Source organism: Pseudorca crassidens, chromosome 21, assembly GCF_039906515.1.
Source record: "Pseudorca crassidens isolate mPseCra1 chromosome 21, mPseCra1.hap1, whole genome shotgun sequence".
NCBI lineage: Eukaryota > Metazoa > Chordata > Mammalia > Artiodactyla > Delphinidae > Pseudorca > Pseudorca crassidens.
The window spans coordinates 19126916-19154853 of record NC_090316.1 but is presented as its reverse complement, the minus strand read 5'-3'; the positions used below and the strand labels follow the sequence as shown (position 1 = coordinate 19154853).

Below are 27938 nucleotides of genomic sequence, written 5' to 3'. Positions count from 1 at the left end.
CATTGTAAAAGAGTTGGGATTATCCAATCTGAGGAAGACACACCTAGGAGGAAATTTAATACAGTGAACTTAAATCACATCCCTTCGACCTAAAAAAATAATTAAACTAGACAGCATTCAGCAGTAACCCTAAAACATCATTTATATTAAACTGGTCATGGATTCAGTCAAGTCTGAAACAGTCCTCACGTATTAGCCAAGCCAGGCAAAGAATGTGTGAATGGCATGAGAGTTTGCCAGTCTTTGACAGAGAAGTGGAATACTTTGTCCAGGTAGCCAGACATATTAGAAAAACTTAAGAATTAAGGCCATAGAGAAATATTATCCAAGGACTAAAGGAAATGATAAGGGTTGTAATCCCAAAACCATTTAGAAAGCACTTATCAGTGCATTAAGAGATGGACATGGTAATTTTATCTACAAATGATTCTCACATTATGTGCTCACTTTAGAATTGAATCTCCTAAGAGATATGACTTCACTGTAATGAAACAAAAAGCTGGTGAGCTCTTCCACATGGTCTTGGCCAGCTATCTCCAACTCACCAGCCCTTGCTATGAAATGCTAATCTGAACGAAAGCTTTTCATGATCTAATGAGTTTAAGGAATGCTGGCTGATGGATCCCTGCACTAAAAGATTAATAATCTTAGTTGGGAATGCAAAATGCAAATTACAGTTCACAGGGTAGGAACAATAATGAATATGTACACTTAAGGAAAGCATTAAACTTACTAGCTCTGGAGTCACAAATCCCAACCCTGACAGGTATTAGCTCTGTGACTTTGGGTAAATTATACAACCTCTCAGCTTTGATGTTGTCATCTAAAACATGGATTTTTCTCAGTCCTACCTTTTAGAGTAATGAGAATGACATGAGATATTATATATATAAATGACCTAACACAGGACTGCCCAAATAATTTACACATAATAAACAATCATTTTATTTAGTTAGAGAAGAAAAGATGTTAGCCAGTTAATATCTAATATATCAATGTAAAAATTTATTCTCCCTCCTCTTTAAAATACCTTTGTAATTACTAATCATTTTTTCATTTATTTGAAGTCCAACAACATATTAACTTCCAATACATTACCAAGCTTTGATTGTATGTGCACCCTGCTTGACTCTACATGTACTTTTTGATTTTCCTTCATCTGGATGTTTTTTCTTACATCTATTGAATGACAGTAATAACCTTAGAAGAGGTTATTTTGTTCTTAGAATTTTTAGCGAATTCTGGTAGAGATAAGTAACTTTGTGGTAGAATACATCTAAAAGATTTAGCAATTATGGGGAATATTCCTTACAGTACAATTAGATAAAGGAAGTTTGGAGTTAACACTTACGGGAGGTGAGAATTATATTGAGTAGTCCTAATTTAACAACTTTATTTGGCCAAGGAGTTTGATGTGTGCACTGAGGAAGGTGAGAATTGAATTCTGAGATTTGTGAAGAAGCTGACTTTGTGAAAGAAGAGCAGAATGATTTGCTAAGAGGGCTTACAAGGAAGCCAATAGCTCATTCATCAGCCATTCAGCAAAGAAAAGCAACTGGAGAATCTTTAAGTGTGTCAGCTCTAGAAGAAAATTTCACTTTTTCTTAAAGAAAAGAAAAAAGCAGAAAAAGTCTCACAAAGGAAAGCACTAATCTTTTAAACTTATAGCTATGAACATTTCAATGACTCTACAGAATTATAAAAAAATTATAGCAGTATTATAGAAGTGGTCCCAAATTACACTGACACAGAAGAACCCAGGAGAATTCAAGTTTTTAAACAGAAATGACTGCTGATGATAGAGTGCCTTTCTCAATGAATCTACAACTCCCTCTGAGGCACTTAATTTATAATACAGAATATAATTTGAATACTTTTTCTTGAAAATTTTTCTTGAAACTCCTCTTTACCTTTCCATCTTGGCTGTCCCCTTGAGATCTCTTTCATTCACTCTGCTCATATGGGTCACATCCGGTACTCTCTTGGCTCAGTGACAGTAGATCTCAGACCACTTTTCAATCACAATTATTTAACAGATCCTCCTTTTAAATTTATATTATAAAATATAATGTAAATCTATCAACCTCATCCAATAAACTCCAAGACATCCCTCTTTCAGCTCACTTAATATTTTTCCTCTCCAGTTCCATTAAAATCCTGAGTTATTTCGACATACATGTTTATAATCTAGATGAGACCCCAGCCTTATCATTCCTAAAGCTTCTCTATTATATCCACAATCATCTGCATTATACTTTAGCAATTTACTCATTTATTTAATCAACTCTTTACAATTTCCTAATTTTCAACCCCGTCTTCCTTTCACACAAAACCTCTCCTTCACTCTTGTGAAAATCTAGCTTAATTGTATCACACCTAGTTTATCAGCTGTCCCCTGGCTTCTTTGACCCCCTAACCAACTTTTAACCCACAGTTATACATTTCAGATATACTCTCACTAGCATTCTCAGAATATGTGCCGATTAATCCACTTCGTAGAATAAAGCAAACAGGTTAATCCCTATGGAGGGTGTTCTTGCTCCTAAATTGCTGAGTATTGGGGAAGAAATCATTTAATTCTATAGATTCTTCTCTAAAAATCTGAGTATTCTAGTTTCATAAAGGATCCCTGTCAATGCTATATGGTCATCCAAATAACTAATAAGGCTTCATCCATTCCCATTGTTCCTCAACGAAATTAAATTTTAAAAAGCTGTGAATCATGAACCTGCTTCTTAGCTTCCCTGTCTCTATACTGGATGCACACTAGAATTACCTAGAGCATGTTTTTTAAAATGTCAATGTGTTGACCACCCCCCCCCGCAAAGAAAACCAATTAAACCAGAATGTCTAGGTATGGGAAGCACATTATCTGCTCTACACTTTTTATTTGCCTCTAAACCTTCATGGGCTCTTCCTTTCTCCTCTAACAACTTCACCATCATCTTGATCCATGAATTAACTTTTCCTAATAACTTCAATCTTTTTCTCTTGTAAATCTAAAACTACTCTAAAATTTAAAAGTTTATTACAAAAAAGGCTGTAATAAACAAATAAAGGTTATTTTGAGCTAAACGTCATTAAAAAATTGAGGGTCCATATTTAACCATTTAACAACATAATGCATTAAGTAAATTATTACTTAAAGGATATACCATTTAACAGTATGCTGTGGTTTATGTTATCAAAATATATACAATTATATGTAACTGTAAAATAAATACTTGGATAATAAAGTCTTTCTAGGTTACAGTTGCAAAAAATATAATAATCAATTAAATAGATTTCCTCATAACAGTGGTGAATACAGGAAATCAATATATTCAACTTTTAGAAGCAAAGAAATGATCTCCCTAAAATATATAAGGTATTGTAGGATGCCAGAGGACAGTTTGTATTTTTGTGGAATCTGAACTGTTACACCAAATGCCAACTAAGATGGTATTTTTGCCTCAGGAGGGCTTTTCAGCACCCCTTAGATAAACATAAACATACCCTGTCCTTAATGCTAACCTAATTCTGACAAATGTTAATGTCCACTTAAGTACTGGTCCTCAAATTGATAGGAGGGGAACTCAGAATCATCTGAAATGGTGTTTCTCAAAATATTTTGCTTTTCATCTTTTCTACCCACTTTGAGCTATGTCCCAACATATACTCATTATTAGATTGTGATAAAATCTTTCATGAAAATTTCAGAATACTGAAATTACCTTTCTGCAAGCTAGTCTGAGAGAAACTGGTTTATTGTTTTCATTGGCCCATATTACTAATAATTTTGATTTCCACTAAAGTTCAAAATGGTTTAGAAATCTAAAGTCTACAGATGATTATACAACGTGAAGAGTATGAATGTGGAGCTACAAGTGTTTGTTCTTGAAAAGAGAAAGTGTTCAGCCAAGAAGAAACAGAAAACCTGAACTGTCCTTAACAACTGAGGAAATGGAATACGTAATTTAAAATCTCCAGGTCAAGAAGATTGCACTGGAGAATTCTATCAAACATTTAAAGAAGAATTAACATAATTTCTAAAACTGTGTAATTTTACAAATCACTTCCAGAAAATAAATGAGATGGGAACATTTCCCAATACATTTTATGAGGTATCAGCGTGATACCAAAATTGGACAAAGACAGTATAAATAATGAAAGATATAGATCGATATTTTACATGAACTTAGATATAAAATACTTCAACAAAATATTAGCAAATAGAATTCAGCAATACATAAAAATAATATAATACAATCAAGTGGGATTTATTCCAAAATGCAAAGCTGATTCAGCGATTGAAAATCCATCGATGTAATCTACCATATCAACAACCTAAAGAAGAAAGAACCTATCAATTGACTCCCCCAAATCTGACAAAACCCAACACCCATTCATGACAAAAGCTCTCAGTAAACTAGTTCCTCAACCTGATAGAGAACATCTACAAAACTCTTATACCTAGTATCATACTTAGTGATGAAAGACTGAATCCTTTCTCCCAAAGATCAGATCAACAGTAAAACATAAAACTATAAAACTTTCAGAAAAACACAGAAGAGAAGGGCTTCCCTAGTGGTGCAGTGGTTGAGAGTCCGCCTGCCGATGCAGGGGACACGGGTTCGTGCCCCGGTCCGGGAAGATCCCACATGCCGCAGAGCGGCTGGGCCTGTGAGCCATGCGCGTCTGGAGCCTGTGCTCCGCAACGGGAGAGGCCACAACAGTGAGAGGCCCACATACCGCAAAACAAAACAAAACAAAAAAAACACAGAAGAGAAAAAAATAGAACTTTGTGATCTAGGGCTAGGCAAAGAGTTCAATTTGACAACAAAAGTAAGATCTGTAAAAGGGGAAACTGATAAATTGGACTCACTAAATTAAAATCTGCAAAAGACCTTGTTATGAGAATGAAAACACAAACCATAGACTAGGAGAAAATATTTAAAAACCACATATCTGACAAAGGACTAGTATCTACAATATATAAAGAACTCTCAAAATTCAGTAAAAAAAAATTCAAATAGAAATAGGCAAAAGAATGAAAGATATTTCACTAAAGAGGTGATACACAGATGAAAAAAAAGCAAACGAAAAGATGTTCAACACCATTACACTAGGAAAATGCAAAATAAAACCTCAAATTAAAACTATATACCCATGGAATGGCTAAAATAAAACAATGACAATACTGATGCTGGTGAGGATATGGAAAAACTAGGTCCTTCGCACACCACTGGTGGGACTGTAAAATGATACAGCCACTCCAGAAAACATTTTAGCAGTTTCTGATAAAGCTAAACATGCAACTACCATTGCAATTCAGCCATCGGACTCTCGGGCCATATATCTCAGAGAAGTGAAAACTTAAGTTCACACAAAGCCTGTACAAGAATGTTCATAACAGTTGTATTTGTAATAGCCAAAAACTGGAAACAATCCAGGTGTCTTTTAACAGATGGATGGTTAAACAAACTGCATGCAGTACATCCATACCATAGGATATTACTCAGTAATAAAAAGAATGAAGTACTGACAAATACAACAACTTGGATGGATTTTGAAGGAGTTATGATAAGTAAGAAAAAGCCAAAGCCAAAACGTCATATACTATATGATTCCACTTACATAACAGTCTTTAAATGATGAAATTACAGAAATAGAGAATAAATTCAGGAGGTGGGGAGATGGGGTGGGTGGGGCCAGAAAGGGCAACAGGAGGGATTCTTACTGTGATGGAACTGTTCTGTATCAATACCAATATCCTGTTTGTGAAACTGTGCTACAGTTTTACAAGATGTTAGCATTGGGGGGGGCGGTCACTGAGTAAAAGGTATATAGGATTTCTCTGTATTATTTCCTAGAATTGCATGTGAAACTACAATTATCTCAAACTTAAAAAGTTTAATTTAAAATAAGCAGTTGTATATATATTATATTTATACTTGTCCAAAACTTTCTTTGGTATGTTCCCACTGAAAAATATTTCATTCACTTCAAATCATATCATAGGAAGAAATTTCTATATCATAGGAAGAAATTTCTCATCATTAGAGGTACTGAAAAGTAAACAGACTTCCTTGAGTATGGCCTCTTGATTAAACTATTTAATCAGAGTATGTTTAAGGGGGCTACTTCACTGCCCCTAAGATATATGTAGGTGACCTACAAGGCAATATTTGAACCAAATTCTATAACATATGTACCTTTATACAGGACATAAAGATTAAAAAAATCTGTTTTATGATTACATGTGGATTAGTTAAATATTTTATACAATATAAAAATATTAGCCTATCAAAGTCATTTCCTAGAAAACAATGACTTTGAGCTTACATTTAAATGCACTTATAGTTGACTACAACACTGAACAAATGTTTAATTCTATTATATACTTTTATCTTAACTAACAAACATATAATCATACAATAATAGTTTTTAATTTTTTAAATACATACATTACCTGCACACAGAACACTGCCGCTGAGGTTGAAGAGCAGTGAACATAACAATCATAGAATAGTTTCGAGGTGGTGTCTTTATAAATTTTCGGAATTTGTCACCATTCATTCGGAAGATTGAGCGCCTGGAGCTCCATTCCATCAGCTGTTCTACTTTCTCAGCTAAAAGATTCTGCAATAAACACAGGAATTTAAATTTACACAGGGTTAAAATTCTTCAGTTTGTACTTCAAGTACAAAGAATTACATGGGATTATATTTTACCTAAAATTCATTTCTGCTAAAAGTTCTTGTTTTGGTGAACAGTCATTGTTAACTGACCATATATGCATAAAATATTTCATCTGTTTTTCCTAACAATTGTAAAAGTTTATAAAAATAGATATCAAAAGTAAAATAGACTTTCACTTCCAGAAAGATGGAATAGATATGCTTTTCCCTAATCCCCCACTAAAGACAGCTAAAAACTCTGGTCATATGAAAGACAAGCATAAGAAGGCTCTGAAAAGTGGGAAGAAGAAGGAAGGCTGGCTGGCGACCCCAAAATGAAGAGACCGTGGTGGTGAGTACCCTGAGTTGTGTTTCAGCCTCACCCATCCCAGACTGGTAGCCAGAAACATTGGCAATCCAAGAACACCAATGGACACAAACAAACAAAAACCCCAAGAAAAGCCTGCTCTCCTTACCCAAAGGACAAAAAAGGGTGATCTAGTAAGACAAAAACTAACTGCTCTGGTCTAGCCAAACTCCACAGACGAAACACTGCCCTTCCACCACCGCCCTCGCTAGCAAGGGCAGAATGGGGAGCCTCAACCCAACTCTCAATTCCCCTCCAAGCATCAACATGCAAACAGCTTGGAGGGATCTCACAAAGAGGAAACTGAGCGAAAGACACATATGCACAAAAGAGCACTGCGTGATTCTACTTATAGTAAGATCAAAAACAGGAAAAAATCTACTGTGCTAAAAGTCAGGAATAGTGGCTTACTGCAGCAGGCACTGGGATGGTGGGAGGTGCAGTGAGGCGAAACGGTACCATGGAGGTGGGGGCTAGGAAGATTCTCTTCCAGGGTGGGGTGACAGTGAAAGTAACACTCTAGCCTCTGTACAGAATGCTCTTAATCTTTAGATTGTCCATTTTACCTGAAAAAGTCTGAGAAGTAAAAAACTCTACAGGGTTGTATTCCTATAAGAAATTTGTTAGCCTTGGAAAATCAAGAAAGAATGAGTGGTCGGAAGAGAAGGGCTTCAACTGTGCCATTTAAGAAGGACTAAGGACCTAGGCACAGACGAAATCTTAATTGATGAGACGTATGACACCTGAGCACACCAAGCACAGTCTAAGGGTCCTGTACGAAAAGAAAAAGGGCTGTGCTCTGGTCACTACACACGAAAGCTTGGCCAAGACACTTTACCTCTCAGAACCTAGGGACTCGTCTATTAACATCTGACCTTCCAATACATACCTAGGTGATATACTGAGAGATGATAGGTAAAAACCTCTGTAAATTATAAAGTACTATAAAATACAAGGCAGTATTGGTAGAAGTATTGTTTTCACTATTGTTAGATAACAAAGGGTGATTTTACCACTATAATCCTATATGTAGTTTACAATTCTTTTCCTGTCAAATTTCCTACATATTCTGAATATATATCAAAACACATGAGAACCACAGTTTTAATTCTGGTTATTACTGGAGAACTTGTGAAGAACATTATATTCAGATTAAATATTAGATGACAAAAAATAATGAGATATTTTCAAATAAAAGTCTGTCTTTCTCTAGTTACAGTCTCAGAATATTAAGTGCTTTAGACATGCTAAGTGCCATGCTATGGACATCACATATGCTATCTTATTAAACTCACATAGCAACCATAGCAGCACAGCAATAATAAGCTTAATCCACAGAGGATGAAGCTGAAGTCTAAGGAACGGTAGCTCTCGCCACTGCCCTACCCTGAAGTGGTTTTAGTTGCAACAGACTTTAAAAAGTACACCAGTTACCTTAAACCAGCAACTGACATCTCTAGTGAGCTCTCACTTTTACTCATCTGACAAGCCTCAAATCCCCCATTATTAGAGGAAAAGGTACTGCTGACCTATTGTTTGAGATAAAACACCTTACCATGGTAAGCGGTACAGAGGTTTATTAGTTTGGGTTTTTGTTGTTTTTTTTTTTTAAAGAAACATTCTAATTTTAAAAAGGAGGTAAATCAATAATTTCTATATGTGGAGAAAATAGTCTTAGTAAACCAAATACATGTCTTTCCATGTGGAAAAAAAACATAAACAGCAATAATTTCTGAAGATACTCAACTATATTAACAAATCAGGTCTAGAAACAAAAAAATAAAAAGGGAAAGGTATTGTAAAACATAGCAGTCATGCACCTCAAAGATCTGTAGTAATAACAACAACAGCTAGCACTTACTGTGTGCTTACTATGTGCTAGGCACTGTACGAAATGCTTTTCTTGTTTAATGAATTCATCAATCCTAATAACAATCCTATGATGGGGGAATCATTGACATTTCAAGTTTAGAGACAAGGAAACAGAGGCACCAAGACATTAAGTAACCTGTCCGAGATTATAAAGCTAGTAAATGGTAGAACTGGGGATTCCCAGTCTTATTCCAAAGTATATACTCTAAACATCTATACACACTGCAGAATCTTACCAGTTTTAGAGGTTACAGAAAAATTCTTGCAGCCAATAGCCTAATATTCAAATGAACACGTTGCATTCAAAATAAAAATGTTAAGGCAATTCCCCGGTGGTCCAGTGGTTAGGACTCCACTCTCACTGCCAAGGGCCAGGGTTCAATCCCTGGTTAGGAAATTAAGATCCCATAAGCCATGCAGCACAGCCAAAAAAAAAAAAGTAAGAGTCTACATAATGAAGAAGGGACAACACTACTACATAAGGAAAGAGAAACCTCATCGCATCTTGAACTAGTCACCTTTGCACAGAAAAAGAAATAAATGGTCTAGGAAGGTAGGTTTTTAGGGCATCATGGTTGATTCAAACTTTCAAGAGCATTTTTTGTAAAGAAGATTAAGTTAATTCTCAAAGGAAAATGTTACAAGGTGATGGAGTAGAAATATTCAGTAAGGAAGAGAAATCTGATTAATGTGAATTCATGCTTTTAAAATCTACTAAGAAAGAATCACAGGTTGAGCTACAGTCCACAAATAGGGTTTATTCTATGTTGCATTTCTCTGTGACAGGCATGTGATTTTCTTTAAGGAGAAGGTTGGGTGCATCTGTTCCTTCAAAGTATTTCCCTTTTCAGGGCCATTTGTACCCCTCTTTGTTGGGAATTTTTCTTCATGCTACAGTTTCCCTTACCCAGGACTACCTTTAAGACTTCCCCACCTTCTCTGTCTGTGTGTCCCTTTTGGTCTCTTGAAGAGAGTGATGCTCATGAATCTCTCTTCCCACTGGAGAATAAAACCTGAAACGAAATCATGCCCAAGGGAATTCTGTGTAGTGAAGGGCGCATGGAAACATCCATAATACGGAACATAGTGCAACCTTTAAAAATTGAAAAGGCACCATATGTTCATTTTAAAAATAGAATTTAATGGCTCAAGTTTAAATGATGATTCTGTATTTGCATGCAGTGTGACTTGACCAAATTATTTCTCTGAATCTCATCTTCATCTATAAAATTGAAATAATATCTCACAAATTGGTAAAATTAAATGAGTTAATGTATGGAAAACTCCTAGCACAGCATCCGGAAAAGTACAGGCACTCAAATTCTGTTCCCTTCTCCTCGGGTTAATTTCTATCAGCAACCTCAATCAGGTTGCTAAAAGAATAACTACAGAGGGAGTGTTTTTTTTAATCTTATTAGTACTTTAATCTCAAGAGTTACCAAATGTTCTCTGAGTACTTAGTACATAGCAAACATTGTGCTAAATTTCTAAACATGCATTGTGGATTACTAAATACATGACCAGCACTATGCTAAGTTTATGGAAAATGAAAGTACAACAGATCCTACTCTCAAGGCTTTACAGCAAATGAGCTCTAGCTTTAAAAAATATACGTTGCTTACATTGATGTGTTACGGCTGTGGCTCTGCTGTTAAATGGCTTAGTGCCAGCTCAGGAAAGGATGACACACAAGATCTTATTTCTGTGAACACTAACTGACTGGTAGCAGCTAATTTAAATTCAGTACAAAGCACAGTTTTGAAATCCACACTGATACTATCAGTAAAGAGGGTGTGAGCTGCTGAGTTTTGTCTGCTGCTGGCACAAGGCTGGAAATAGAGACACAGATGCCATATATCTACCATTTCTAAAAGGAAAAAGAAATCTAAAATTTAGAATCTTCAAGGAAGAAACCCTGTCTTTACCTGTTACCTTGTAAAAATCATGGGCCAGCAGGTCCCACATATTAATGAAGGTAAGATACTCAGTCACACTAACTATAGGTGCCCAGCCCTCTATTTTTATCTTAATGTTTTTATAAAAACTGAATTGTAAGGCAATTCACTATTAATAAACTGGCATAATCGACATATGCCAGTCCCCAACATATGACATTAATCAATTTTTTTCTCAATTCATGTTTTTTTAACCAATTCATAACAAAAATACAAAGAAACGGTACATTTCACTAAACAACATGTAATGAAATTGTCCATTCCAAAGTGAAGCTTAAACAGGAAAAAAAAATCTCACTAATACTTTGTACCCATATTTTTTTCCAGCATTTTATCCCTAGGTAAATTTTAATGATGACCAGATGCACCAAAACAAAGATACGTATGTGGTCTCTTGTCTTAAAAAAAATCTGCCAGAGGGATAGCTATTCATGTGTCTGTTCTAGTCACCTACGTAATATTTACACCTACATAGTATTTGTTCAGGTGCCATATATACTACTATGTATAATATAGATAACTAATGAAAACCTGCTGTATAGCACAGGGAACTATAAAAAAAGAAAAAGACAAGTATTAGCATATAATGTACAACATAATAGAATTAACACTGCTGTATGTTCTATATGTAAATTATTAAGAGAGTAAATCCTAAGAGTTCTCGTCACAAGGAAAAAAACTTTTTTTCTTTTATCTTGTATCTATACGTGATGATGGATGTTCACTAGATTTACTGTGGTAATCATTTCATGACACACATAAGTCAAATCATCATGCTGTGCACCTTAAACTTATACAGTGCCATGTGTAAATTATATCTCAATAAAAATGGAAGGAAAAAATAGCCACACTAACTTGCTTACAATAATTCACAGGACATAAATTTGGAATGAGAATAAGAAGTACATGTTGAAGGTATCTCTTAGTGACCCACAGAAACTTCATGGCCCTTCTGTCCTTCCTTGTATTTTATAGAAAGTCTCTGAGAGGAAAAGAGAGCTGTACTTTTCACAACTTGAATATCCAAGAGGTTCAATCAAAGCCCACTGACAAGGCAAAGAGAAGCAGCCAGATGCATATTTTTGCATTTGGGAGAAAAGTTAGCTTCAATTTCTACAATTATTTGATCCCAAAATCCTTACTCATTTTCTTAATATCATGCCATTCTTCTCATATTTGAATAAAATATAAGAGGCAATGAATGCTTCCGGAAATCAAAATATCAGAGATTATACCACCCCATGTATTGATAATTACAAAGTGTTCACTAAAGATCACCAACAGCCTTAAGGGCACTCAGCCTTAAGACCTCAATGAGCTACACAATAAATAGGACAAATACACCATTTTTATCAAAAATAAAAAATGCATACAGTACACATGCCATAAAGAGAGCAAAGATTCAAACAAAGGGTTAGGTAAGAACTTGGCAAATCATCGTACCTCTGCAGGAAATGTAATCTACACTCTATAGGAAAACCTCAACTATCATTACTTCAAAGGTGAAAAAGTGAGAGATTCAAAAATACATTAATCATACTGAGAGTTCTTTGATGTATTTAATATCAAGCTCTTTAAAAGTAAAGAAAGAAATACTGGAAAATCCCAGACCAATTCTTCCTCAGTGTAGATCCTAAAGAGAACCTGGCTGTGTAACTACAGAGAAGGGAACCCAGCTGGCTACCTAAGGCCAATACCAGCGCAGCTACAAGTTTATATGGGGGAGAGTGTTACATAAGTTTTTAAGTCCAACATGTTAAAGACAGTATCTAATTCAATTCAGAGCTGAATGAGAAATGTAGAAATAAAGTTATTGGTGAAAATATTTTTTCAAACGTTCATGCTTTTGTAGAAAGGATAGAACTTCAATTGATGGTGCTACAATATTCAATTAAGTGAACTTTTTCTAGAGACTCAGTAAAAATATTTCCAGTGACACTCTTTTAAGTAGTGACTTTATTAACCTGAACTCTCCCCAGAAAATTTCCCTAGGAAAAGATCCACATTTCCATGATTTTGTATCCTTCAAAGCATCCTGAGAATGGCTAGCTCCTGATTGGCCCTGAAGCTCCCTCTACATACACTGTGTATCTACTGAATGGAATCTGTAAAATTTTTAAGCTATAAACTAAGAATCTATAATTTATTATTCCTATTCAAATGTAACTTTAAAAAAAAGGATTTCTAACTTCAGTTTATCATAGATTCTTTGCTCTATTTTTTCACTGCTTCGAAAGTGCAAAGAGTATTATAAAAGCAACTGTTTCCCGAACTTGCATATTTATAGTATATATAATTGACATAACCATAAGAACTTAAAAATTACTGTGGTCAAATTTAAAATTAACAATTCAAGAATTTAATATCAATTTTAATTATTCTAGGATTTCCTAATTCACAAAAATAGAAGTAGTGCATTTACATAAACACATGAATATGAATTCTACAATGAAAAATATCAAAATGCTTTGTTCCATGAAAAACTTATCCCATGGCAGTAATAAATTTTAAGATTCCTAATGTTAAATGCCATTATACCTTAATTTTATTAGAGAAAACACAAAGAGACTATCACACGGTGTTTTGAAATATTTTGTATTTGATACTAGTAGTAGTAACAACACTAGATTAATGAATGTATGGAATTATATAAATTCAGGTATACTAGGAAATACATCTCATCCCCAAAAAGTAAGGCCCTACACAAAAACATTGATACAAAATAATAAATTATTATCAGTGTGATGTAATCACATCTACTTTAACATACCCTAAAAAATAATTCCAAAGGAAAAAATCTGAACATAGTTATGTGATTAACATCAATAAAAATAAAAAAGCCAGGAAATAAAGAGCATATTAAAACAATGAAATATTAGGGACTAGAATAATATATATGTGGTCTGTAACTAGTGAAAAAATTCTATTATAACATTAAGTGGAAAGATAGAAGGCAAAGTTTATACTAACTACAACTAAATAACTACTAATTATCTACAGATAAATAAATCAAAGTCATGTAAATAGTCAAAAACTGTCTTTTTTAGAATTGGGAGTTATTCTGTTTTATTTTTTACTATAAAGTGAACACAGTTTGTTTTTTGGTTTTTTTTTGGTTTGGGAGGAGGTTTTCTTAAATTCACGTCGGTTGTCTTTGTGACTTTTTCACTGTAAAACTGCTGAAGTACAATACTCTCCTGTCAAGAGACAACATCATTAGAAATGGGGACCACGATGTTTTCACTTGAAGGATCAAAATATGAAGTCATTTTAATATGGAACAATCATGACAAGGGCTAAATGAGCATCTCATTTTTATTCCACTATTGCATTAGTTTCTGAGACCTTCTTTCCTGAACTCCTTCATATCCTTCTGTTCGACATTTATTCTTGTATAAATATCCCACTGTAAAACAGGTACCAGATACAAAGAATAAGAGTAGCTGTATGAGCAGAGAAGAAAATCAACTTGAGGCTGTATATAGCCATAGGGCCTTACAGCCTCGAGAGCAAAGATCCAGGCAGGATGGTCACTACCAGCATCAACAAGTATAGCAGATACCCTATTATAATAATGCATTATATCATAAAATAATCTGCTCTTTCTAGAAGTGGTTGTATACAACTCTTCACTATTAAGAGCAACGTACTATGTGTTACAGCTGAAGAAAAGTTTTATTACAAGAATATGGAAAAATAAAAACATTATTCCATAAATTGCAAAATGAAGAGACGATTTTTTTCAGCAGGTTTATTCTTGAGTCATATAAATTTTTGATAGTAAAATCTGTGATAGTAAAATTATTAAAACCAAAAAAAATTAAATAGAATCCAACAGAAAGCAAGCCAAGAGGAAATCAAAGCTTCTAATGTACTTTAAATCTTTCCTAAGTAGAATTTCGTCTACCAAATTACTTACAAATGGCAGGAGCAAGCCAAGTTTTTGGATAGAACAAAAGATCGGGTTTGGTCATTTCATATAAACAGTATACTATCAAAATTATCACAGCTACCTACTAACCGAAGTCTGTATTATTAGCAGAGACCCCAAAACTGGGGGCATTAAAACCTCCAAAGAAACTATTACATGGGGCTTTACGTAGAAAACACTGAGTAGTATTAGAAACAATATTCTAACCTCACACCGTGCCTCCCTTTCCAGATAAGGGATACCTCTACTATTGTTCCATTTATCCCTATTATTATAGGGATAATAAAAGAACAATAGCATATTGAAATATATTATTTATTAAAAGTATAAAAATAATGTAAGGTAACAAAGCAAGTAAAAAATCAATGAATTCAGTACAAATTAGACCCAGTCACAGAGGTGGGGGAACTACTTGAGGATAAAATCCAACCAAGAGATACATCAAAATAAAGAACTCAGGAAAGGAGAAGCTATGGATAAAATCCAACCAGAGGTGACTCAAAATGAAGAACTCAGGAAATAAACTGTGGTAAAAAACTAAATGTTGACTATAGTGTTTAATTTATTAAATACAAATACACTTAAGTATACAACTAAGAATAATAAACAACTCCAGCAGCTATTGTTATAGACAGTCTGATCATCTTCATTTGCCTAGGAGCACCCAAGCTGTACTCGCTGTCCCTGCGTAATCATGAATAGTACCTCCTTTCTCTCTCACAAATATCCTTGTCTGGATAAGTTATATGGTTGCTCAAGATTTATAACACTTGCGTTATGTTCCAAAATTAAACAAAGTAATTTATCAAATATTTGGAGACAGGAAAGGGAATTTGGGAAGGAATGTAAGAGTACAAAGTTTCTACATCTTCTATAGCACATAGTGAATCAATATAGACTTTAAAACACAGTACTATTTAAAATAGTTAATCTATGCATGTAGACGCAAAGGATACTTATTTCTGCAACTTACTTTTAAAAGATGGATGATAAATGATAGGATTGGACACATGATAAAGCAAGCACAGTAAAATGCTGATTGTAAAATCTGGGTGGTGGGTATTTTTGAGTATTCACTGTAAAATTCTTTCAACTTTTATAAAGGTTTAAAAATACTCATAATGTTGGAGGAAAATGAAATTCATCCAACATTAATGACAGTTGTTTTTAGGTGGTTAAATTGTTTTGTGAAATTTTTTTGCTCTCATCTGTGAACATTTCTATTTTGCTTTTTGTTACAGGGTATTGTTTTACAAATGTCATTTTATAACCACAATGCTAGTTTTTTAAATAGTTGCCTATTATCAGCTACTTATCAGTTTCTACCACTAAATTATTAAAATAAACCCCAGAACTTAAAGCCCAGAACTGTGTCTCATTCATCGTGTCCCCCGTGCCCAGGCTGGTGCCTGCCTCATAGACAAATACTTGTATAACTTAAGTAATGGAACAATTTACTGGAAATGCAGAAACAGAATTAACATAGCTCTCTCATGGCTAACATAGTCGTTGGTCCAGACACTCTTTCCCCATCCCCTTGTGGCAGGAGAATTACTCTTTTAAAAACATTTGCTATTATGATCAGAGACAGCAACCCAAGATGAAAGCTGATCACTAAGACTTGGAAGTGGTATGTACATAAGGTCCCATATGTTTAGTGGTAATATTCATTTGGTAAAAATACTATAAAAACATTGTTTCCACTTCACATATGAATATAATATGTTATATTAAAAACACCACTGTAAAATATTAAGGTAAACAATAGAGACATACATTGGTACAATCTTTCATGGTCACACTAATAATACATACAAAATTTTAATGCATGTACCGTTCAGTACAGCAATACCATTTCTAGGGATTTATCTTACAGAAAGAATCAGACAAGGCACACATGTTTATTCAAAAGGATACTCACTGCAGCACTGTTTATAATTGCAAATATTTGGAAATAATATGTGTACCCATAAAAAGGAGATTGGTTAGATCATAATATGGTATGAAATGGGACATATTATAGTCATTAACAAGATGAGACAAACTTACTGAAGGGATAGTCACAACTTACCTTTAAGTAAATCCAAAAGGATTACTTATCACAACACTACGTAAAGAACTATTTCATATTTTAAAAATAAACATGTGCTATTCACTCATTAACTTATTTTACATACATGCTAAATATTAAAGGATATATAGTGAATTGATAATGGTTTATTTCTAGAGGTGAAGATTACAGGGGTGTATTTATTCTACTTTATTAGTTTCTATGTTATTTGAAATGTTTACCTGTATTACTTTATAAACAATAAAACAACAGTTATTGCCAATTGGAAAGAGACAGTGAAAGAGATATCCAAAAAAGAATAGTTAAAAGACAAGAAATTCTGATTTCTCTAGGAAGAAATGTGCAACACAGCCAGGGACTGCCTCGGTTACCCTGTGCATCTTTGCAGTTCCTTACTAACCTTCCTATCTATGGACTGAGTCCATGCTCTTGGAAGCTCTGTTCACTTCACTTCAATCTAATCCTTACTTTTTGGTCAGGTTGGTATTTGAGAAAATGAAGACGTTTCATTATATTCTAACTTGTGCAGTTACCATTACATTCATCCTTATTGACGAACACCTTAGTTCATTTCAGTGAAAATGACCTGGAGTATTTATCAAAAGTTCTTCTTCAATAACCAGGATTTTATGTATCTCTTTACTAAGAAAGTGAAGAAAGCAATCCCAGATATTTCTGATCTAATTTAGTGAACCATTAGAGAGAAGAGATACAAGAAACCAATATAAGCCCAACAAATAAAACTGTTTTCCTGGGTCTAGAAAGATAAAATTTTGAGCTTTTCTGGTGAAAAACATGCCAGAAATGGACAAATTAAGGGCTATTAAGTTATTGCAGAGTAACACAGTCCTAACCACATTAACTGAGTTTCCATTCTGCTGCCATAAACATCAACTGCTATTTAAAGGCTTACTTTTACAATCTAAATAGAAAAGCAAAAAGCAAACAAATACTTGCATTAGTCACAAAATATCAATAGTACAATTATGTACAGGAATAAGCTATATGTACCTGAAGCAAATGAAAGAAGTTAATCCCCTTTCAACTAATCTGTCTCTGTACCACTTCTTTTTTTATTACAATGTTTATTTATACACTATAATAAAATATTTCATCATAGTCATTATTTTAAAATGTTTGAGAACTGTTTTAATTCTGAAAAGTACAAAGAATAACAAAGCAAACACCTATGTACCTGCAATCTGTAACTGATTATTATTGAGTAAGTTTGAGATTTTTTTTTAACATAAACATTTAAAACATTGCAGGTATATCTGAACTCTTTATCCCATCTTATTCTCCTCTCTCCCATTTAGGCAAAAGTGTTATTTCTTTTAAACCTATCTTTATTATCTACAGAGACACACACAAAAACAGGTACATGAAATCATCAGCAATATGCAATATAGTTTTATATGTTTTTTAAATTAGCATAATATTTTCTAATTTCATACTGAAACTTTTAAGTCGAAGTTTTGTTTTAAAAACCTATGCCTGTTGACCCATACAGGTGTAATCTATTTATTTCCATTGCTGGAGACCATTTATAAGAATTCTAACCATTTATAAGATTTTAAAAAATTCTTATAAACAATGAACACTGTTCATGGTTTATAAACGCTCTCTGCAAGAGTTCTTAAACTGGGTCTTCACTGCTTCCATGATTAGAATTCAGGGAAACCATGAACTTGGAAAGGACGGAAAACATATCTTCATTTTCACAAATCTCTAACTAAAATTTACGATTTCAATTATAAATAGAGACAACAAACAGCACAGAATTAACAGTATCTGTGACTTTGTAACCAATAAAAATCAGGAATATTTTCCTCTTTCATTCTGCTTGTTGCTGATAGCTCTAGATATTGTTTATACTCCTCACTACTTTGAACTCAGTTATAAGACCTGTCATTAGATTCTTGTTATAAAATGACTTCACAAAAAAACAAACATTATTGAATCACATTTATATTTTGATAACAGTATTTCAGTGAGGTTATTATCTTTTGTATGTCTACATATTTTATTCATTTAAAAATTATTCTGCAAAGAAGTGCATAGACTTTACCAGACTGTCAAATTCGCCCACAGCACATAAAAAAGTTAGTAACCAATCGTAAGGCATTGCCAAATGGCTTATCCAAACTAATTATGCCAATTTAGACTCCCACCGATAATGTATGAGTTCCTATTTTCCCACATCTTTATCAACCCTACAGCTGTCAGACTTCTAAAAATTTCTTCCAGGCTGGTAAGTAACAAATAGCATCTCTTGTAGTTTTCATATCCCTCATGATCAATGATATTATATGCATTTTAATATTTTAATATGTTTACTAACCACTCAGGTTTCCTCTACGAACTGCCTGTGTGTGTGTATTGTTGCAAAGATGAGGCAATTTGCAGGAGACCACAGAGACAGCTACTTGTGCTGACTGACTGCAAACTCTACACTGCGTATCAGAGACGCTGCATCACCTCCTCATTCCACCACAGGAAACTGCCTCTAATAAGCTCAACAATACTTTTAACAAGTGAGTGTAAAATGTGAAGCTGTAAAAACTACAATCCATTTGACAAATTGTGGGGAGATAAAACCTAGTAAATATTTTTCATCATATCTGTATTAAAGTTCATTTAATGGAGATTTTTCCCCAGAGAAATCAAATTTTATCATGTATTCCACACAGACTCCACAGGAAATAAGTCATTCTGTGTAAACAGCAGGCAACAAAACAATAAAATTACTAGTAAATGAAGTCCCGTATAATCCAAGTTGTTATGTAAAAGTAAATACTGATACTGCATTTCAGTTAATGCTGGAAACTAAAAAACAAACCACAATAAAAATAACCTATCATTGAATAAATGCTTACAAAGTATATGCAAACAAAGCAAATATATTCGTAAAAACTGGTATGAAGCAAGCCACAAAATGCAATTCCTGGGGCTTCCCTGGTGGCACAGTGGTTGAGAGTCCGCCTGCCGATGCAGGGGACGCGGGTTCGTGCCCCGGTCCGGGAAGATCCCAACATGCCGCGGAGCGGCTGGGCCAGTGAGCCATGGCCGCTGAGCCTGCGCGTCCGGAGCCTGTGCTCCGCAACGGAAGAGGCCACAACAGTGAGAGGCCCGCGTACCGCAAAAAAAAAAAAAAAAAAAAATGCAATTCCTATAAGGTTACAGGTAGTCACAGTGCGTGCAGAAAAACAAATTTTTCAGAGAGAAAAACTGGCCCAAAGCATACATCAATGTAATAAATTGAAAGAATTCCAACATTATGTTCACACGTGTATTAAAATCAAATGTTTCAGTTAGTATAATGTGTATCACAGTTGAAAAAAATATAAATGAATCCTAAAAGAAATTCATACTTTAATGACTGGAACTAGAAATATGAGTATGTTTTTATCTTCAAATCTAGAAAAATCATTCCCAAGGTCTCAAAAGCCATCATTCCTTCAGAAATTCAGGCATTCTCTTCATCAGGAGCCTTAACTCCATTAGAACCATCACCACTACCTTCAAAATACCACTCTGCACCTCTCTACTTCCTTCATAAAGTCTCCTCAGACTTAGCTTGAAGCTAACATTAAAGCAATGCCCCCCACTGCTACAGAACCATAGGTTTTATAAGTGGACAATAATAAATTTAAAGAGGAAGTATTGAATTTAAATCTAAATTGTTACAGAAGCAACCCAAGTTCTAGTTCTGATGAGTTGTGTGGCCTGTGGCTTATTTTTTAAAAAAACAAAAAATTCTCCATAGAATGGGACCTCAGCCTCGCTCTAAAGTGTTGGGTTACCAGGCTCCACCACTAGGGGGGAGTATCACCACTATGGGCTTTCTTGCTCAACGGGCTAGGATCTCTCCCCAGATCCCTTCAATCTACTAACCTCTTTAAGCACTTAGACCTTCCACCCCTACTATGAGTATACACTGGTCAGAGAATAGTTTGGGGAAACATTTGTGTGTTGTTTTTTTTTGGGGGGGAATGGGGGGTAATACATTTTATACACTTACAAATATAGACAGCCACTATAATTAATGAATAAATACAAATACTGCTTATTAAAATAGTCCTCTGAAATAGATTAAGACCTCATCCTCATAAGAATATTTCAGTTAATGAACCCACTTTAGGCCTGCTACCCATGGATACCATGGGAACAAATCCACTAATGACCTCCTGCAAAGTTAACCTATAATTTAGAATTCTGTAGTGTTACAGACCTGTAATTTTAATTACTTCTCTTGATTTCAGTAAACCTGTTTTTCCTGCTGAAATGGGGGGAAAAAAAGGTATTTCCACTAAACACATAAGGTATTTAACACAGTGCCACACACATAAACTCTCAATATGAATAATGATTAAGAAATTCAGATTAGTCATTTCTATTGTTGTGAAGCAATTTCACACTGATATTCCATTTATCTAATCTACCAGGGACACAATTCCTTTATTAGCAAGTTCAACAATGCTAACAAACACAAAAAAATTTCAGAATCTGTAATATATAGCAGGTAGCTGAACCCTCATTGAGAAGGTTCAAGAATGTGATTTCAGTTCTCAAATAGCAAAACAATATCCCATACCTCATATCTCACAACCGTTGCTGAGTCACCTCCTCAAATATTCATGTATGTTTTTATCCCTCTCTCCTAACTGCCTATCCAATTCGTTTAAAAATAATCCATTAAGATAAAACAAACAGAAATAAAATTATACCTTCTATATGTCTAACAAACTTAAGAGTAAGAAAAATGATAAAAATTAAGGAAAACAAATTTATACACAAAATGAACTATAAGAATCATTATCCACCTCAAATTGTCCTTAAAGTTAATTATTAATAACATTCTTTTTATATTCTCTAAGGCTACCTAAATCCTAATCAAACTTGCTTATCCTTAAATACAAGGATTTTCCCCCCAATTCCATTATTCAGCACTTTTCTTAAATACTATTGCTACAGCAATATTATTTTCTTTTAGTTTCATTGCAGATGTCAGTGTTCCCCTCCCCCATTGCCAGTTAAATGTTTTTCCACGGACTAACTATAGTTTTCTCTTTTTTTTAATTTAATTTTTATTTCATTTTAAAGTATAGTTGATTTTTTAAATTTTTATTTATTTATTTTAACATCTTTATTGGAGTATAATTGCTTTACAGTGTGTGTTAGTTTCTGCTATATAACAAAGTGAATCAGCTATACACACACATATGTCCCCATATCTCCTCCCTCTTGCGTCTCCCTCCCACCCTCCCTATCCCACCCCTCTAGGAGGTCACAAAGCACTGAGCTGATCTCCCTGTGCTATGTGGCTGCTTCCTACTAGCTATCTATTCTACATTTGGTAGTGTATATACGTCCATGCCACTCTCTCACTTTGTCCCAGCTTAACTATAGTTTTCTAATAGCAAATATATTTAGACAACAAGTTAGAATTTTATAGCTCAAATGCTTAACAAAACAATTTTTAAAACAAACACATTTGCAAGATGTATATATCCTGCATAGATGTGTGAAATCTTGTCCTACCGTACTAAAATTATACATCTTTAAGAGGAAAGTCAGGACAGGGGACACAGGTTTGAGCCCTGGTCCGGGAAGATCCCACATGCCGCCGAGCAAGTAAGCCGGTGCGCCACAACTACTGAGCCCGCATGCTGCAACTACTGAAGACTGCGCGCCTAGAGCCCGTGCTCCACAACAAGAGAAGCCACTGCAATGAGAAGCCCGTGCACGGCAACAAAGACCCAACGCAGCCAAAAACAAAAAAACAAAAAAACAAAAAAAACCCCGACTTCCCTGGTGGCATAGTGGTTAAGAATCCGCCTGCCAATGCAGGGAACACGGGTTCAAGCCCTGGTCCAGGAAGATCCCACAAAAAGAAAAAAAAGTCATAACAAAAAGAAAAAAAAAAGTCATAAAAAAATGGAAAATACTGATTATTTCATCTAACATGATGAGATGTCCTAAATCCTACAGCATAGATTAAATATCAAATCAACAGTAAAATCCTGAATTATATTTGTGTACTGGTTAAGAGTATTTTTTTACTTTAAATTAAATGACTTTGAAAACCCTGCAAAGCTATTTCAAAATATGGAAATAAAAGAGGATGGAAAATCTACTTCAGTACTTTTACTTATGGTCCAACGTGCAATGGAACAAAATGTTAGTTTTGATTAACTATAAAATAGGGCAAAATTTATAAGTTGTAATAAACGTAAAGGTCATCTAACTCAATCAAAATTTCAGTAAAAAAAGGAATATTATCATGAACCTAAAACACATACAAGCAAGAAAAGCCAAAAGAAAAACTTTTTAATTAGTATTTGGAGGGTTGGGGGGAGGGGATGAGGTTTTGATTATAATAACAAGAATTACATAAAGTCTCAATTTATATTATACTCTCTGAATCCCCTCTTCAACCAGAAACTCTTGAAGTTTGGAAATAGCTAGATGCTCACAGCAATTAATTATCTTAAACGGAGAAAAACCAACAACCTTATATGAAAACTACTGCGAAACTATCAACGATGGCCCACAGCATTTCATGCTCACGTGTGTGTGTGTGTACATATATACATACATAAATGTTGATCAGTAAACATTATTGAAATTATATATTATTATTGAAAAACAATGTTCAGTATCAACTAAAGGTTTTTTCCCCCCATTACCAAATTAAAATGTCAATTGCTTTAAAAATCTAGGTCATACTTATTTCTGACAAATGATAAAGTATGAAATAGATGGCAAGAAGTCAGGATTTAGACATAAACTTTCAATACATGTCCTTAATTCCAATGTCAGATATCTGGTTTTCATTTTCCAAGAACACATTCATGAAAGTTTTTCTAACTGCTATCAGTGTAATTTCAATGTTCAATTTCAATTTTATAAGGCTTGATCATTTAAAGAAATAATTAGCAGAGAATTTTATTTAACTCAGAATTCACTGTGCTAAAGAGAATAAAGAAAAAAAGAAACATGAATTTATCCAGTAATATCAAGCATAGTGACAAACTGAAACTAGTCAGGAACCCAGCACCTAATTGGCTCAAGAACAGTACAGAGTTTACCTTCAAAAAGTTATCCAGATTATAGGCAGACAAACCAAATGATATTGGTTCAGATCTCTTAGGCTCCAAGGGCCCCTGAGCCCCCGATATCAGTACAGACAACTCCTGGGCTGGATGAGAGAGACTTAAATTACCACCACTAAAATCTGCAGCAAATCTCTATTATTGAGTTAGCTCCTCTTCCCACTGTCATAATTCTGACCTTGAGCAAGGTGCTACTCTCAACTCCGTATGTCACTTTTCATTATGTTTCGGACCTCTTCCTACTGTGCTACCCCTGGTGATATTCTCAGGCAACAATTCTTTCTTCTGCTGAACGGAACCGAACTGATGCAGTTTCTCCTAGCCTTCCACAACTAATTATTTACTTTCAACTGCTGCTAACTGAGCAAGCTTTTAACTGGACTATCAGCCCTGTCACCTACTGCACAGTCTCCATCACAACCTGTAGGCCAATTCACTATGTTAAATTTAAAACTATCTTCTATTACTTGAAGTGATAATTGAGTATAATTAGAAGATATTTATTTCATGAAACATTCAGGGACAGGAGAAAAAGATTTATGAATAATAAAACTATGTTCAATCCCAATCATAAAACCATATCCACTCATTTAAAGTAATGTAAATCCTCCCAATGCCCACACCCTATATCGCACTTTCAAAATCTCCTTACAAGTCAATGAAATTTGGGATTTTATAGGGGAAATATAACTATAACTGATGTATGAAGATATTAGCATAACAGAATACATAAAATTAAGGTTACAATTTATAGGGCATATTAATTGAAGTGTCAATACTTTTTTAGCAAAACACTCTTAAAAACATGGTATATTATTATTCTTTCTGTAAGCAATTATGCAAATAAAATCAACTTCTAAAAAGGCATCTATTTTAGAAACTTCATCTCATTATTACAGATAGATTATATGCTCCCAATTAGAACATGTGACTATAAAATGGAAAGGAATACTTAGGTATTTAAATGCCTTTTGTAAACTCCTTCTGAGAAAAGAAATGTTATATTACCATAGGTGAGAGATTAGAAAACTGTGGAACTAAGTCTAGAGAATACTGTCATCCTAGAGCTACTTTACACAGAACTTAAATTCTAAAGATCCTGAGAAATATATTAAAAGATATACACTTGAAGCCTTTAATATCCAATTGGTCAAATTACAGTCATTCACTAAAATCACTAACTCTTTAAAGCATACCTTGAACTTATAACTGTCATTTTAATTCTTACAGCAAAGATAGGTAAAGTACAACTTGTAAGGATAAAAGAATTTAAGTCTACTTTGATTTCCATACACATACTAGAAAAGACCTCTACTTATATTCGATAACTTTAGGGAAATATAAAGCTAAAATGAGTACTACACTGTGTTGCACTCAGCTTAAAAATGACCAGCTCCCTTAAAAATTTCTCTTATCAACCTCACCATGCTTTTCAAAAAGCAATAACAAATGGAATACTTCCATCTCTGGCCAAGATAAGCCAACAGGGACTGTATTTACCCACCTACCTGAAACAAACCAAAGGCAAACACATATATGAAACAACAGTTTCTAAGACACTGGACATCAAGAAATAAGACAGTGATACTTATGGGACAGGAAGCGAACAAGGTGAGCCCTATGACTATTCTACCACACTGCCTTGAAAGAGATCCAAGGCTGAGGCACATAGGTGGAGCTCAGGTGACTCCCTGACTTACGGAGAAGGAGCTGCAAGTGCAGGTAACCAAGGAAGCTAGAATCCCAGACTAGAGTGCTGAAGAGAGCTGCAAAGAGAGAACCCTGGAGATCTACAGGTGCCCCCCCCCCCCGCTAAGTATTCAGCTGAGGGCTGATCAAAACTTGCATGTGAGGAAATTACCTGGAAAAAAGATCTATCTGAAAGGATAATGAAAACAGTATGCCGCACTCACAAGGGCCCAGAATAGTGCCTATTCCCACCAGCCACACCGAGAAGCTCCTAATTCACAAGGCACTGGGTGGGGTCACAGAGGGTCTTGTCTTAGTAGTGAGGAATAATTATCCCTAAACTGAATGCTGTTCTGGTATTGCCTAATAAAACTTATAATCAAGATCCATAAGGATCAAAAACACTTGCATCCCAGAACAAAGCTCAATGATACTGATAGGAATACAAAAATAACAGCATCCAATAAGGTAAAATTTTAAATGTCTAGAATCCAATCAAATATTTCTAGGCATGCAAAAAAGCAGGAAAATACATTCTATAATTGGGAGAGAAATTAATCAAAACTGACCCAGAACTGACAGAGATGTTAAAATTAGCACAAAAGCACATTACACTGTATTCAACATGCTCAAAATGTTAGATGTGAAAGACCCAGACTGAACTTCTAGAGATGAAAACTACAATTTCTGAGATGAAAAATACAATGGATGGGATTAATGGCAGATTACACATACAGAAGAACATTACTGAACTTAAAGATGAAACAATAAAACTATCTAAAATGAAACAGAGAAAAGAAAATAACAAAGATTGCACAGAAAATCAGTGAGATGTGGGGCAACTTTAAGTGGCCCAATAACTGTATAATAATAGTTTTAAGGATAAAAATATTTTTGAAGAAATAAATGGCTGAAATTTCCCAAGATTTGATGAAATCATGCATTCTAAGACGTGCAAGATCACGTATGCACATATAAGAAGTGCAACGAATCCCAAACACAAGAAACCAAGAAAATTACACCAAAGCGCAGGACAAATTTCTCAAAACCAGTATCAGAGAGAAAATCTTAAAAATAGAGAAAAAGAAAGGCACACTAGATACAGAGGCACAAAGATAAGGATGACAGCAGATTTCTGTTTGGAAATAATGCCAGTGAGAAAACAGCAGAGTGACATCTCTAAAGTACTGACACAATATATATAATCATCCAAAATGTTTCTTATATATAGATCTTATAATAAATCCCAAAGTCTTTGTGCCAAATTTCCCAAATCAGGAAATTTTATGGCTCTAAAATGAAGCTCACTATTAAAAAAATGTTTTCAGGTTTGTTGCCCTTCATCCCTCAAACTTATCTTTAACATGTTAGTCAATAGACACACATCAACTCTGATTCTGAAGTAAATACCATTAGCACAAAAATAGCATGTTAACATTCATACCTTTCAAGAATAACGTATCACTAAAGTGTGACCCGGCATACCAGCATAGCTATTTAGGGCTTTGATTTCTTGAGTTTCTCTTACCTGAGTACATGAAAGGACTGAAAATAAACAAATGCCTTGATTTTGGGGAATTTAAAAAGGGCTTTCTCATGTCGGGAAACCTGGATTCAGAACATTATATTAAAATATATGTACATGTAACCAATGATTATTGTATTTTCATAAGTCACTTTAACAAAAGTTCTTCATCAAGTGCCTTCAATGGATACAATACTGTACTATGCCGAATTCTGGAAGTTAAAAAATTAGATACAGTTTCTGGCCTCAGGAATCATACAAGTTGGGGAGAAAAAAACATACATGTACAAAAACATCTCATAACATAGTACTATTAGCACATGACAAAGTTAGTGATATTGAATAATGAAAAGAAGACGATCAATATTGGCTATAGTAGTAAGAGACAACTTCACAGAGTAGTTTAATGCTTTCACTACATCTTCAGAATTGGTAGCATTTTGACTGATGGAGAAGAAAAGAAAAAGAGATAGTCATTAAAAGGCAAGGATGAGAACAGAAAAGGAGGGAGTAAATAATGATAACCAGTAGTGCACAGGGCATAAAGAATAAAAGGATGAAAAGGATCTTGGGTACAGAAAAAAGAAAACCAATGAAAAGCAACAGAGTGACTTCAATACAATGGTGGAAACTGAGGAAAGACTGCAAGAAGTTAGGAAGGTATGGATAGTAGAGCTATGGTAAAAAAAAAAAAAAATATATATATATATATATATATATATATAACCATTGGAATTGTAACTGTATTATTAAA

The 27938-nt window shown here is 34.3% G+C and overlaps 1 protein-coding gene across 6 annotated transcripts in view; it reads right to left on the bottom strand.

Annotated features, from left to right (window-relative positions):
* Nucleotides 1–27938, bottom strand: part of TUSC3 (tumor suppressor candidate 3) — a 182134-nt gene that overhangs the window by 114593 nt on the left and 39603 nt on the right. For all 6 annotated transcript variants that reach the window (XR_010939597.1, XM_067721965.1, XM_067721968.1 and 3 more), the window contains exon 2: nucleotides 6452–6621. Coding sequence is in view for 5 of the 6 variants with exons in the window: in XM_067721965.1 (XP_067578066.1) it covers nucleotides 6452–6621 (170 nt within the window). In the remaining variant the exon portion in view is untranslated. The remainder of the gene's footprint in view (nucleotides 1–6451; nucleotides 6622–27938) is intronic.